Source organism: Amborella trichopoda, chromosome 5 (assembly GCF_054954075.1).
Source record: "Amborella trichopoda isolate Santa Cruz 75 chromosome 5, AtrichopodaSantaCruz75HAP2 v2.0, whole genome shotgun sequence".
Lineage (NCBI taxonomy): Eukaryota > Viridiplantae > Streptophyta > Magnoliopsida > Amborellales > Amborellaceae > Amborella > Amborella trichopoda.
Window position 1 is genome coordinate 18499835 of NC_142340.1, and position 12555 is coordinate 18512389.

The window sequence follows — 12555 nt, forward strand, 5'->3', positions numbered from 1 at the left end:
ATCTTTTTAATTTACTTAAGCGGCTCATGATAAAAATATGATATCTCTCAACTCATAAAGAGTTAATCTTTGAATCCTTTTGAATATTGAAATAGACCCAAAAAAAAAAAAAATAGTGCTCAGTTCCATCCTTAAATCATACCATTTAGTGAATATTCATTTTAGTGACATTTATGTCCCAATGCAATTTTTTCAGTTGAAAATCAGGTTGAGCACCTCTTAATAAAAAGTTTGTTTCTCTCAATCCTCAAGTAATTTCTTTTTGAAATCTTTTGTGTTGAAAATTAGACTCAAAACAAAATCATAACATCATAGTTTGAATCCCAAATAATACTTTTCTTAAGAGAAATAAATAAATAACATTCACATCATAAAATAAATCATACTGCAGAATTCCAAAATGAACACGATCTAGTAAAATTGTCTTTTCTCTCTACCATCATGGAGTTTCTCTTTCAAACCAATTTTGTTTGAAATTAGATACATAATAGTAACACATATATTTTCACAAGCCTTATATTACTTTGCTAAATAGGCTTGATAAATATAGCTATTCATGTCTTCAATGAAGAACATACCAAATTACAGAAAATTCAGGATGACCTCTCTTTAATCCAAAATTTGTATTCCTCTCTTCCCATAGATATTTCTCTTTCAAATAAATTTTATTACAAATTAGACTCAGAATGGATGTCGAAAAACTTAGTGTGAACCACAAAACATTATGTTAAGAACAGAAATAAAATGTTAGCTTCCAAGTCATGAAAATAATTTTCGTTGCAGAAAACAACATTTACGCATTCTTCAATAAATTGATCATGTCTTTCAAACCACAAGGACTTTCTTTATGAAACTTTTTTTGTTTGAAAGTAGAATTTTATGAGTCACAGTCCAATTTTAGCTAGAAATAAAATCATATGGTAAGTGAGAAAAATCACGAAACTCAATGAACAGTTCCTAAATTTTGCATGGTTAGAACTGACACCATTCATTGTTGAGTCCATAACTCTCAATTCCTATAGGATCTCCCATTGAAATTTTGCAGGTAAATCATACTCTTAAAGACAAAAAATATCATTGAAGTATATAATAGAAAAATACCTCATTATATTCTCCATATCACTTGTCATGCCCCAAGAATTTACAATACTGATATTCCTGAGATGTGACAGTCAAAACATATATACATCTCTTTTTAAGACAAATTTACAATGGCGAATTCTGACAAAGTAACAAAAGAAAGTTCAAGCATAACTACAATATCTTCTAGAGTTGATCCTAACGAGTACTCAAAATGAAACCGCAGTTATCCTGAAAACAAATGTTTACCATAATTTGATGAGTTTAGCTACTCAGTAAGTGATCATCATGATCCTAAAAATCATCATGATTGCAAGATATCAATATTTAAAAAAAAGAGATCTATTAACATAAATGGATTAACAGTTTCACTATAAAAAATGCATAATTAAGTATAATTCGAATGATTGAAATGCGTATAACATTTTAGCTACAGTGCATAATTCAAAGGATTTCACAAATTACCCTACTGGCGTCTCAAGTAGGTCACTTATATATCCCATCAGGGTCCTAATGGGTCCACTTAATCCCTGCAGGTCTACTTATACCTCACCGGCGTACCGGATGAGTCCACTTAATCCCTACCGACATATCGGATAGGTCCACTTATACCTCACCGGCCAACCGGATGAGTCCACTTGCATACTTAAAGTATTTCTAAATCTCTTTAAACATTCGAAAGCAGCAATATCATGTACTCAACATATCACTGAAATTATTAATGTGAATTTCATTGAAACCATTAATAACAGTCACTTTCAATAACATTTCAAAAATAACCAGTCAAATATTTTTGGCTCAAATTTAGAAAGGTAGCGGTTCGTAAAGACATTCTAGCATAATTGCCAATCTAATATGTATAGAAAAACTCTTATAGAAATTCAAGAATATAAAATTATCACAATTTATGGGATGTCAATTCGCAAATAAACATTTCACAAACAATGCTATAATCAATTGCAAAATATCAGTTTTCAAATAATAAGGCAGTCATTTGCATATGAAATTTATAATGTCTAAATATTCAAAAACAGTAGAAAGTAATCTCACAATTTTACTAAAAGCAGAAATAAATAAATTTATTTCTAAGAATTTACCGCATTTAAAATTTCTAACATCGATAACATATCACAATTTTATTAAAAAGATTATTTTATCAAAATAATGAGGTCGCTTGCGCATAAAATTTATTGCGCCTCAAATTCATGATAATAAGCATAAGTAATTATTTCATTTCATTTTTAAAAAGAATCGATTATTTTTCAAGATAATGAAGTCATTTACCTATAATATTTGAGTGTTTGAGTGGGACTTTCGATAAAATTTGGCTAGAGAGAGAAAGAGCTCACTGCGTTTCGACTAGAGAGAGAAAGATTTCAGTGTGTTGGGAGAGCTTATACAAAAGTTTTCTAGGGTGGGAGTCATCACCTCTCCTATTTAAATTCTTAAGACACATTATTATATTATTTTATTAAGCTCCACCTCATACATGACGTGTGACGATAATATTATAAATGAAACATTTAAGGCCCACGTCAACTAAAGGACATGGTATATGAAAGGAAAATGTCAACAAAAGTGTTGATGGTCCCTGAGGACCATAATACTTATATGGACCATCACACTATAAATAATTATTATTTTTATTTATTTATTTATTTTTTGAAAGTTTAGGATTGTTAAATCACTACTGCAAAACAACCTAGAATACAAATTATGCAGAGTGTCTTTTCGGTGTTGAAATATTTTAATAATTCTTAATTGTGGGAGTATTTCTTGATCACAAAAGTCATTAGCTTTCTGATATCTCATTCCCAAGCTTGATCTAAAGTCAATAAAGAGAAAAGGTAACTAATGACATCAAGTATCAATAGTTCTGATACCAATGAAAGAAGACCTATGTGATCTTTTACAGGGCAATACATTTTTATTTTTTTTCTTCACCCCTTTCTTTTAGCAAAAGATCACCTACATATAGTCTTTATTATAATAAGATAAATTTCAAAATAAAATCAACATAACAATAAAACCAAGATCTTAACATCTTGATGCCATTGAAACAACTATGCCTATGCTTGAGAATAAAAAATAAGATTGCAAGAAACAAAATGAAGAGTGATAGAGATTACCTCAACCGAGCTTATTACACCCTACACCAAGTCGCCACCATCCAATGGTGCGGGATCAACAGTCTAGCTTCGATCTCGAACCGGGAAAGTAAATTTCGATTAAGCCACACCAATGGAACATGAACCCCTTGGATCACAAACTCAAATCCTATGTGAATTCTATTAGAAACCTAGTTTGAGAGAAATAGATTCTCTTTTTGTTAAACCCTAAAACCCTTAGCCATAAATCCATATTTGAGAGATAGGAGAGAGAAAAACTCCATAACCTAAACTCTTAGGTTCTATCACAATATAGGAGAGAGAGATCAAACATGAGAGAGAGAAACTTTCTTAAGAGAGAGAGATAGAAAGATAAAGTGTAGAGATTTTGGATAGAGACAATCTATTTTTTTATAGGCTTGAACAAGATTAGGGTTTCTTAGGGTTTTCCTTGACTTGCCTCTTCTTGTGAGAATGAACATAGACTGTCGATCAACGATATTCCATAGATGAGTCATCAACATTGTGGAAGGTGCATAGGCCATTATCCCCATTTTTTTAATCATTTTTCCATCAATAAAAATTAGATAAATTAAATCTAATTAAAATATTATGCATTCCATAATCTTTCACAAACTATTACAAAGATATATTAAGTCAATATACACTTTCAATATTTTATCAATATATGGTCAAAATAATCCATATCTTATTTAACCACATGTCATAACATAATATTACCAAAACATGAAATAACTTAAACTCCAAGAAAGAATCCAATGGGTGGGGCTTGCCACCCATGTGTAGCACATGTGGGCCCCACCCACTTGACAAATGGTGGGCCCATGTGTACTATGGGCCCCTCAATGATATTTTATATAATTTTAAATTATCAAAAAAATTCTAAAATATTATTTGAATTTTATAATTTTGTAAAATCAATATCTTCATTTTTATAAGTCCAAAAAAAAAATTATAAATAAAATGTCAAATAACTCATAAAAATTCAAATAATAATTCTTAAATAATTTCTATCATAAAACAAACGTAATTAAATTAACTTGATGGGAGATGGATCCATATGGTTAAGAAATTTAATCTGCAATCATGGGGCACTCCACCTTCAACTGTGAACTATAGACCATACTCGCCTTATCGAACCGACACAGTGTTTCCCATGACCCAAAGTCCAAGCAATGGCTCATTAGTGGTCACCAAAGTCTGGTGAATGAGTCAAGGGGTCGCAATCCCAGTTTGTGGATTACATGTCCTTCCCTAGAGACAAGTTAAGGTCACCAAGACCTTATGCGACCACAACTCTATGGCACATAGGGGTATCTCTCGCACATGCATACGTTTTACCTTAAAAGGTGAATTTCTGGCTTTCCCGAATAATCTATTAATATGCATGACGTGTGATGGTACATGGATGAGGTTTGGGCCCCTGTATCTGTAGGCCACCATCATACACAAGGGTCACACAGTCCCTCTACTCACTCATCCGAGTATGTTCTCCAACCTCTTCAAGGGCTAATCCATAAACCCTCATCGGTTTGTTCTTCATGCCCAGGTAACATGAGTTTTTCCCAACCGACTGATGTAGATCGTTAAGCACATATCGTTATCAGCAAATCATCGTTTGCTTAGTATGGTCCACGAGGAACCACACTCCCACTGAGCTCATGTTTTATTATATCATTTCATTTTACAAGCACTCATAAGGCCTTTAAAGGTCACATAAACCTAACATAAATTGCCTTTAGTTTTTCATTAAATATAACACGGAGGGCTTTTTTCATCTGTCATGGCACACAACATACAATGATTTTATAGGGAACATATAACGAAGTAACAACAACAAAACTAAATAAAATAATTGCATTAACAAATAACAAGAGTGAGAATACAAGGTTTCAAATTATTGGGGAAAAATAATATTTAAATTGCGATTAACAAAACTCGTAAAATGTAAAATACCAATTCATCCATAATGTGGTATTGTATACACTAGTCACAAAATAAAAATTCAAAAAATAAAACCTATAAAACTAATGTATATAAAGTGAAAATAAAATAAGGCCTATACAATATGCTTAAACAAATCCAAATATTTGAACCTCACTGTAATATTATCTGTTTAGAGAAAAAAAAAACAATAGGTTACTCTTCCTATAAGTCTACAACATATTAAAAGGTAAGATTTTATTAAAAGGTACATTCTCCTTCAATATATTGTTACATTTTCTTTGTAATACGATTTTCTTGGATGAAGAATATGTGGTTTTGGAAAAATATTGATGATTTTTTTAATAAAACTTCTTGTCATATCAAGTTGCTTGATTTAATGCCATAAGATATTTCAAAAAAAAGATTGTCAAAGTGAGATTCTCGATTTAATCCCCTTGATTGTGAATTTATATCAAAACATAAATTCAAGTATATCAAATTCATGAAGAGAAAGAAAAGTCTAGGAAAGTTTGAAAGATGAAGATTTAAAACATAGCTGAAGGTTATTAGAAACAAGCTTTCTGAAAAAACATAACATGGGCATTCATATAGGTTCCATCAAAAAATATGATTTTTTGAAGATCTATAGAAAATAAAATTACATTTAAGTGAATACTTGCCAACTACGCTCCTGCCTAAGGGGCGACTCCAGGAATCACCATTTCAAATTTGATGGTTTGTCACATACATCATATGCACATCCTCTTGCCTCTAATTGAGAATTCGATGAAGAAGTTCTAATTTTTTTAAAAAACCATGCTCTTTTTACTCAGTAAGAACAATCTCTACTTTATGAGCGGTTTTAAGAACTCAAAATTACTATAAAATTATCTATCTAACGATGATTATGTAGTTTATATAGTCTTGAGATAAATAAATCTTTGTAATGCTTCAATCAAACACTTTTTCCTTAAAATGGTTAGGTTTTCGAAATGGTTAGGCATTCAGTGAGGAATACATGCACCTACCTGTTTTCTAAATGGTTAGGATTTCGAAACTGCCAGGGGATTGGAGAGCATGATGTGCGACAAAGTTATGGGTAGGGGTGCTACCACCGGCCCTTTCCTATTATTTTCCATCTCCTTGACAAAACCCCATTCTACATGCCTGTTTATCAAGATTTTTTTTTAGAAAGTTTTTCGCATAAACAAGAGGATGCATGCACCAATTGTGGGTTGAAAAAGTACCACTAAGTATTTATTTATTCCCTTACTCTTTTTTTCTTTTTTATTTTTTTATTTTTTAGTTATCTTCTGAAAATGATAACAGATAGTAGAGTGCTTTACCTGGATTTTTATAAACTCTTCCTTATTATCAATGTGTTTTTAGATAATAATTTTCAAAAAACAATATGGATGGTCCACATCAGGATGCTAAAGTTCAGCTTGATGAGTACCTTATAGGATGCTAAAATTCAACTTATAAGAATACCTTCAAAGCCAATCCAAATATCTTGATCCTAAAGAATGAGGACATCCAAGTTATTCAATCAAGCTGAGGACATCCAAGTTATTCAATCAAGCTTACACTTCACATCAATGTCCTTTCATAATTAGATAACAACAATTCAAGTCGGGAAAAAGTTTATATAGGGTTGTAACCTTAAATGTCGAATTGAAGTACACCTAAAAAATCCATCATAAAAAGTTCGTTTGATGTTAGCAAACCCTTTAATTGATCATCTCAACATTGAGATGTATGGATATAATATATATATATATATATATATGGTGCGCAGACTAGTGTAGATAAGCTAAATGCGTCAACGGCCCAGATTGAATCGGGGCTGATCTAATGATCACGGATGCCTGGTAGTGTCCAGTAGTGTTTGAATTTTAATTTTTTATACAAATCCAAATCACTTGAAATTTTAAACGTGTGTTCTTCAAAAATAGGTGAATCTATGAAAAATATTAAAAAAATATATTTTACATGGAAAAATTGACCAAAATACCCCGACAAAGTTTCAGGGGTATTATGGTCAATTGTTTTCATTTAAAATATTTTTTTAATATTTTTTCTAGATTTTCCTATTTTTTAAAAATATATGCCTAAAATTTCAAATGATTTGGATTTGTTAAAAAAAAATTAAAATTCAAACACTGTCATACATCTGTGATCATCAAATCGGCCCAGATTCAATCTGCGTCGTTGGCGTATTTAAATTATCTACATTAGGCTGCGCACTTTATCTTTTTCCTACATATATATATATATATATATATATATATATATATATATATATATATATATATATAAATTACTTTTTTTTTTTTTTAGTCTTAAAAATAGTGTATCTTGCAACACATTATTTGGACAGTTCATTTCACGATTTTCAAGTGTTTACAAATCTACTTGATTGGAACCATTTTTAGAGTTTAAGATTTTATAAATATATATGAAAATAGATTTTCAATTTATCTTAAGAATTCCTTTTTAGATAAATTATATTTACCATAAAATTTGGAGGTACGCTTTAATTTGATTGTTTACGGTTGCAACCTTATACAAACCACACCCTTCAAGTAGATTATTTAATTCCATTCCTACCTTGTTCTGTAGCATCTACTTTTTGACCTTGCATAATTAGAAAATCCAAGTTCAAGCAATTATTCATCGGATGATGCCTTGAGAATCGAATACTGTGGGATGAGCATAAATTGGATGAACATCAGCAGAGGCCCCTAAGAGCGGTCGAATTCAAAAGAAGAAGAAGAGAAGAAGAAGAAGGAGGAAGGAGAGAAGAAGAAGAGAGAAGAGAGAGAGGGAGAGAAGAAAAAGTCTATAGAAGTAGAGATTGAGAGTAATGGAGAAGTACCCCAAGGGATACCTTGAGGGTCTAGTACTGTGGGATAGACCCAAAATAAAGATGATCCCAGCAGAGCCTAGTCGGAGTTGTCTAGAAAAGGGACAAAGAGATTCATAGAGGTGGGGAGAGATTAGGAGAGAGAGATATATATTCGAGAAAGAGAGCGATTTCAAGGGAGAAGAAGAGATTTAGAGAGAAAGAGACATTCGAGAGAAGAGAGAGACACTCAAGAGAAAGGAAAATATTTCAAGAGAGAAAGAGAGTAAGATAAAGGGAGAAGGAGTTTAAGAGAGAGTTTAAAATTGAGAGAGAATGGTTTCAAGAGAGAAAGAGAGTTTGAAATTTTAAACTTGAGAGAGAAGATTTAAGAGAGATAGTTTCATTCAAGACATGAAGAGAGTTTGAGAGAGAAGTTTTAAGAGAGAGATTCATTCAAGAGAGGAAGATTTTAAGAGAGAAGAATGTTTAAGAGAGAGGGAGAGATTCATTCATGAGGGAAAGAATTTAAGAGAGAAGGTTTAATAGAGATTGATTTGAGAGAGAGAGAGAGATTTTCAAGAGATTGAAAGAGAGATTTTAAAGAGATTAAGACAAAGATGAGGAGCATAGAGTCAAGGTTGAGGCTTAAGAGAGAATGAGAGTTTAGGTTTAAGAGAAAGAGTTTACGATGGTGAGAGAAAAAGTTTAAGATAGAAAGGGAGATAAGGGAGCTTAAGAGAGAGAGAGAGTTTAAAATTAAAGGAGAAGAGAGTTTAACGAGATAAAGAGTTTAGAGGGGGGGCCTTTAGAGAGAGAGAGAGAGATTAAGAGAGAGGAGAAGGGGTGAGAACGAGGAGAGAGAGAGAGAGAGAGAAAGGCCCAGGCTGGCAATCTAGGCTGCCCCATAGCACTTCCAAAACATCTATGATTCACCATCAAAGTTAATCTAAAATAAATGGAATTCATATGTTAATTGGTTCAACAAATATATTTATGGCTTTTTTTTAATAACATGCTTTAAACAAGGGAATTAATAAATATATCAATAGTTTTTCAAAATAGATACCATAGAACTTCAAATGTCAGCCCATGACCATGACATTATAAACACAACTCCAAATCCTAGCCGCATCACCATAACCTCATAATTGAAATCCCAGTCTTCACAAAAGATGTACCTATTCAAATCTCCATAAATATTGTCAAATCTTGAAGCAATTAAAGAAATTGTAGGACTTGAAATGATAGGGTTTGATTTGGGATTTTTTAGTAAAATTTATGGAAATAGGGTCGAAATTTTTTGAATGCTCACTCCAGAGGTTAGAAAGAGAGAAGAAGAGATTACTAGCTTTGAGTCCATTTTTTTTTGGGGACAAAACTCCCTCAAATATCAGTTTTTTGACTGAAAAAATGCACCTTTTTTTTTTAAAGCTAGCTTTCACAACATTAAGGGGCCGTTTGGATACCCAGAAATATATTGTTTGTGAAATATATTACTGGCGTAATACATTACCTATAAATGGATTGTTACTGTTTGGGTAGTATTTAGATGCAACTTGAGAAATACATTGTTATTGTTTGGCTATGTTTGGAAGAAATATAGGAAATGCATTAGCAACATTTAACAAAGTACGTGCCTATAAACTATCATTTCTTTTTTTTTTGTTACAAAATTACACTAAAATGCAGAATTATCATTTCTTTTTTTTTGTCACAAAATTATACTAAAATGCAGAATTATCATTTCTTTCTAGTTTGTCACAAAATTCCACTAAAATATGGAATTAAAATAATCATCACACCATTCCAAAAAGATTTCTAATAATAACTTCATCACCATTCAAAAAAGATTTTATAATAATAACTTATACCATTTTAGAGTCATCATGACACTATTTCCTACTTATTTTACATGCCTTTAGCACTTACATGGAATCACATGTCTTCTAACATAACATTAGTTTCAACATGATAAGTCATTGGAACAATATGATAGGAATAACATGATTTTATTATGATAAACCTTATTTTTATTTATTTTTTATAAAAGTATTTCAAATGTTTCTTTATATAATTTCAAATAAACAATAAATTTATGATACTAAATTCAAAATCTCTATGGTACGAGTTAAAAAATGGGAAGAAGTTAGATTAGTAAACTAGAAAGTTTGGTAATTGCACTATAAAATTTTGAGGGATTGGAGGAGACAAAAGAGTGTTATTTCAATTGAGATGCTGTGTGAAATTTTTATTATGATTGTGTTGTATAATTTATCATTGATTACTGATTTTTATTTTTATTATTTTGGTTTTTATATGATCACTTATTATTTTTGTTTTTATATGATTACTGATGTCTTCATACATGGGATGAGCTTAAAAAGGGAGGGATCTAGTTATTATGAAGAGAGGGCTTATCAGAGATGAGTTTTTTAATCAGCAATTTACCAAAATTACTTGTCCCTCTCGTAATAGATTTTTCATCCATCATGTAATGGATTTACTGATTTTCAAAGAAATCTGGCGTAATCTATTTCTATTTCTTTACAATTAAGTGTATCTATGGTCAGGAATAGATTTTCAGGTACCCAAACAGCCCCTAAATGTGATGTTAGCATTGTAATTGGACCTTATCTCAATTAGATCAGAAAAAAGAGTAAAAAAATGTCTCTAATGGTAAAAAAAAAAAAAGGTTGCCGGCCATGCTGAAAAACTACATGAGGGTTTCAAATTTTTGAAACGGTAAAAATCACACACTTAGCATTATGGAGTTCTAAAGTCATAGATTTTTAAGGATTTGAAATCTCTTTTTTTATTTTTTTATATCATTGCATACCAATTATAATTTTTTTTCAACACTCAAACAAAAATTTTTTTGACGGATTTTAGAGGTGTATTATTTTAAGGGCAAGCTTTCTATGCTTGCTTTGCAACATAAAACTTATAAACTTTTCTTTATCCAACAGTCCATTTTGAATAGAGGGCTAAGATTGTTCCAATCGCAATGTCACGTCTATACACTATTTAAATTGTTTTGATACCAAAATTTAAACGTTCAATCCTCTATTAAACTCACACCAACAAAAAATATAAAAACAATATTTCTAATAAAATAAAATGAGTAAAATACCTTCGAAAGTTTTGAGGGGTATTTTGGTTATTATATTTTATTAAAAAATATTTTTTAATAGGTGCGTCCCAATGATAGGATGATAAATACCAAATATTATATTTATATAATTTATATAAAAAAAATCTAAAAATAAAATATTTTGAAACATCAGATCTAAGATCAAATGATAGGAGGCAATCTTGGTCAAAATTGGACAGCTAAGATAATAGGGAAAGCACAAATCTTCAACATTATGTAAGGGAAGCACAAATCTTCAACATTATGTAATTTTTTACTTTTATGAAAAAAATAAAACAGAGACATTAAATAGAAGCATTCGGCGATAAGGATATTAACGTTAGTTCCTCCAAAGACAACCTCGCTTCAGTGTTTCCTTTCGCCGGGTATGAGCAAAAGAAGCCTAAAAGAGCCCCTAGTATTTGTTTCTTCGAACCAGCAAAGGAACCCCAAATTCAAAACCCTATTCTTTCGAGCCGACCACTCCGGCGTTTCTTCCCTTCTATTCCTCTCGATTTTCTCTCTCAAATTCAGTTTCTCTCTCTACTATTTTTCTCTGCCCTCCCTCTTCGGCGTCTTTCTGCATAATTCTTCTTTCATGCAGCTACTTTGATTTACAGGTCGGGTAAGTGTTTGTCTTCCATTTTTGCATCGCTGCTGCATTCCCACCTTATCCAGCCCCATGAATGTTCATCTTGTTGTTTTCTTTGTACACAAATTTTATGGCTTTGGTTTTTCATAATTCTGGTATTGGGTCTGTGTTAGATATTGGATTGGATGGGGCATTTTCTTCTCTTTTAAGTATATACTGATTTTTTTTGGCGAGATTTTGCTATGCTGTTTGGGTTTGATATCTCTGTACAGTATTTGAAATGGGTTTGATTTCTAATAGTTTCTGCTACATGGGTTTGTAGCACCTGATGACAAAATGAATTCATTCTCGGTTATCCGAAAGAAAACCCCTTTTCAAAAGCATAGGGAGGAGGAGGAGGCCAAGAAAAAGGTAGCAGAGCTAATTGTTTGCTTATATTCATATAACTGATGAGTTGGAGGCGTTTACAGATATGTGAAGCTGCTATTTTGCTTGGGTTCTTTTGCTTTTGGGTTTTTCATCTATGTCTTGTTGATCCCTTACGGGTTTTAGAGAGCGGAAGATGAGACTGCTCGCCTTTATGAGGAATTCGTCGAGTCATTCCAAGGGGACAGTGCAGCAAAAGCTTTTGTGAGAGGAGGGACTATCAATCCTAATGAGCGCCTGAAGAACGACGAAGGTTGGTATCTTGTGGCTTGTCCTTCTTACTTCTCGCTTTCTGAATGGATATATGCATGTGATGTTACTTTTTACAAGGGCACATTAATAAGAATATGGACTTTGTATGCATTCAACAATGGCAGGTGGGAATTCCAAAGATGGGGTATCTGGTTCAAAGAAGGGGAGTAGG

General features: G+C 31.8%; 1 protein-coding gene across 7 annotated transcripts in view; it reads left to right on the forward strand.

Annotated features, from left to right (window-relative positions):
* The first annotated feature begins 11476 nt into the window (after positions 1-11476).
* LOC18448215 (protein RRC1) overlaps positions 11477-12555 on the forward strand; it is a 46767-nt gene continuing 45688 nt past the window's right edge. For 2 of the 7 annotated variants that reach the window (XM_088867607.1, XM_088867608.1), the window contains exons 1-4: positions 11477-11738; positions 12006-12116; positions 12258-12384; positions 12509-12554. In XM_088867607.1, the coding sequence (XP_088723733.1) occupies positions 12042-12116; positions 12258-12384; positions 12509-12554 (248 nt within the window). In that variant the 5' untranslated portion in view covers positions 11477-11738; positions 12006-12041. The remainder of the gene's footprint in view (positions 11739-12005; positions 12117-12257; positions 12385-12508; position 12555) is intronic. The other 5 variants (XM_011630226.3, XM_020675979.2, XM_088867609.1 and 2 more) reach the window with 3 other exon arrangements.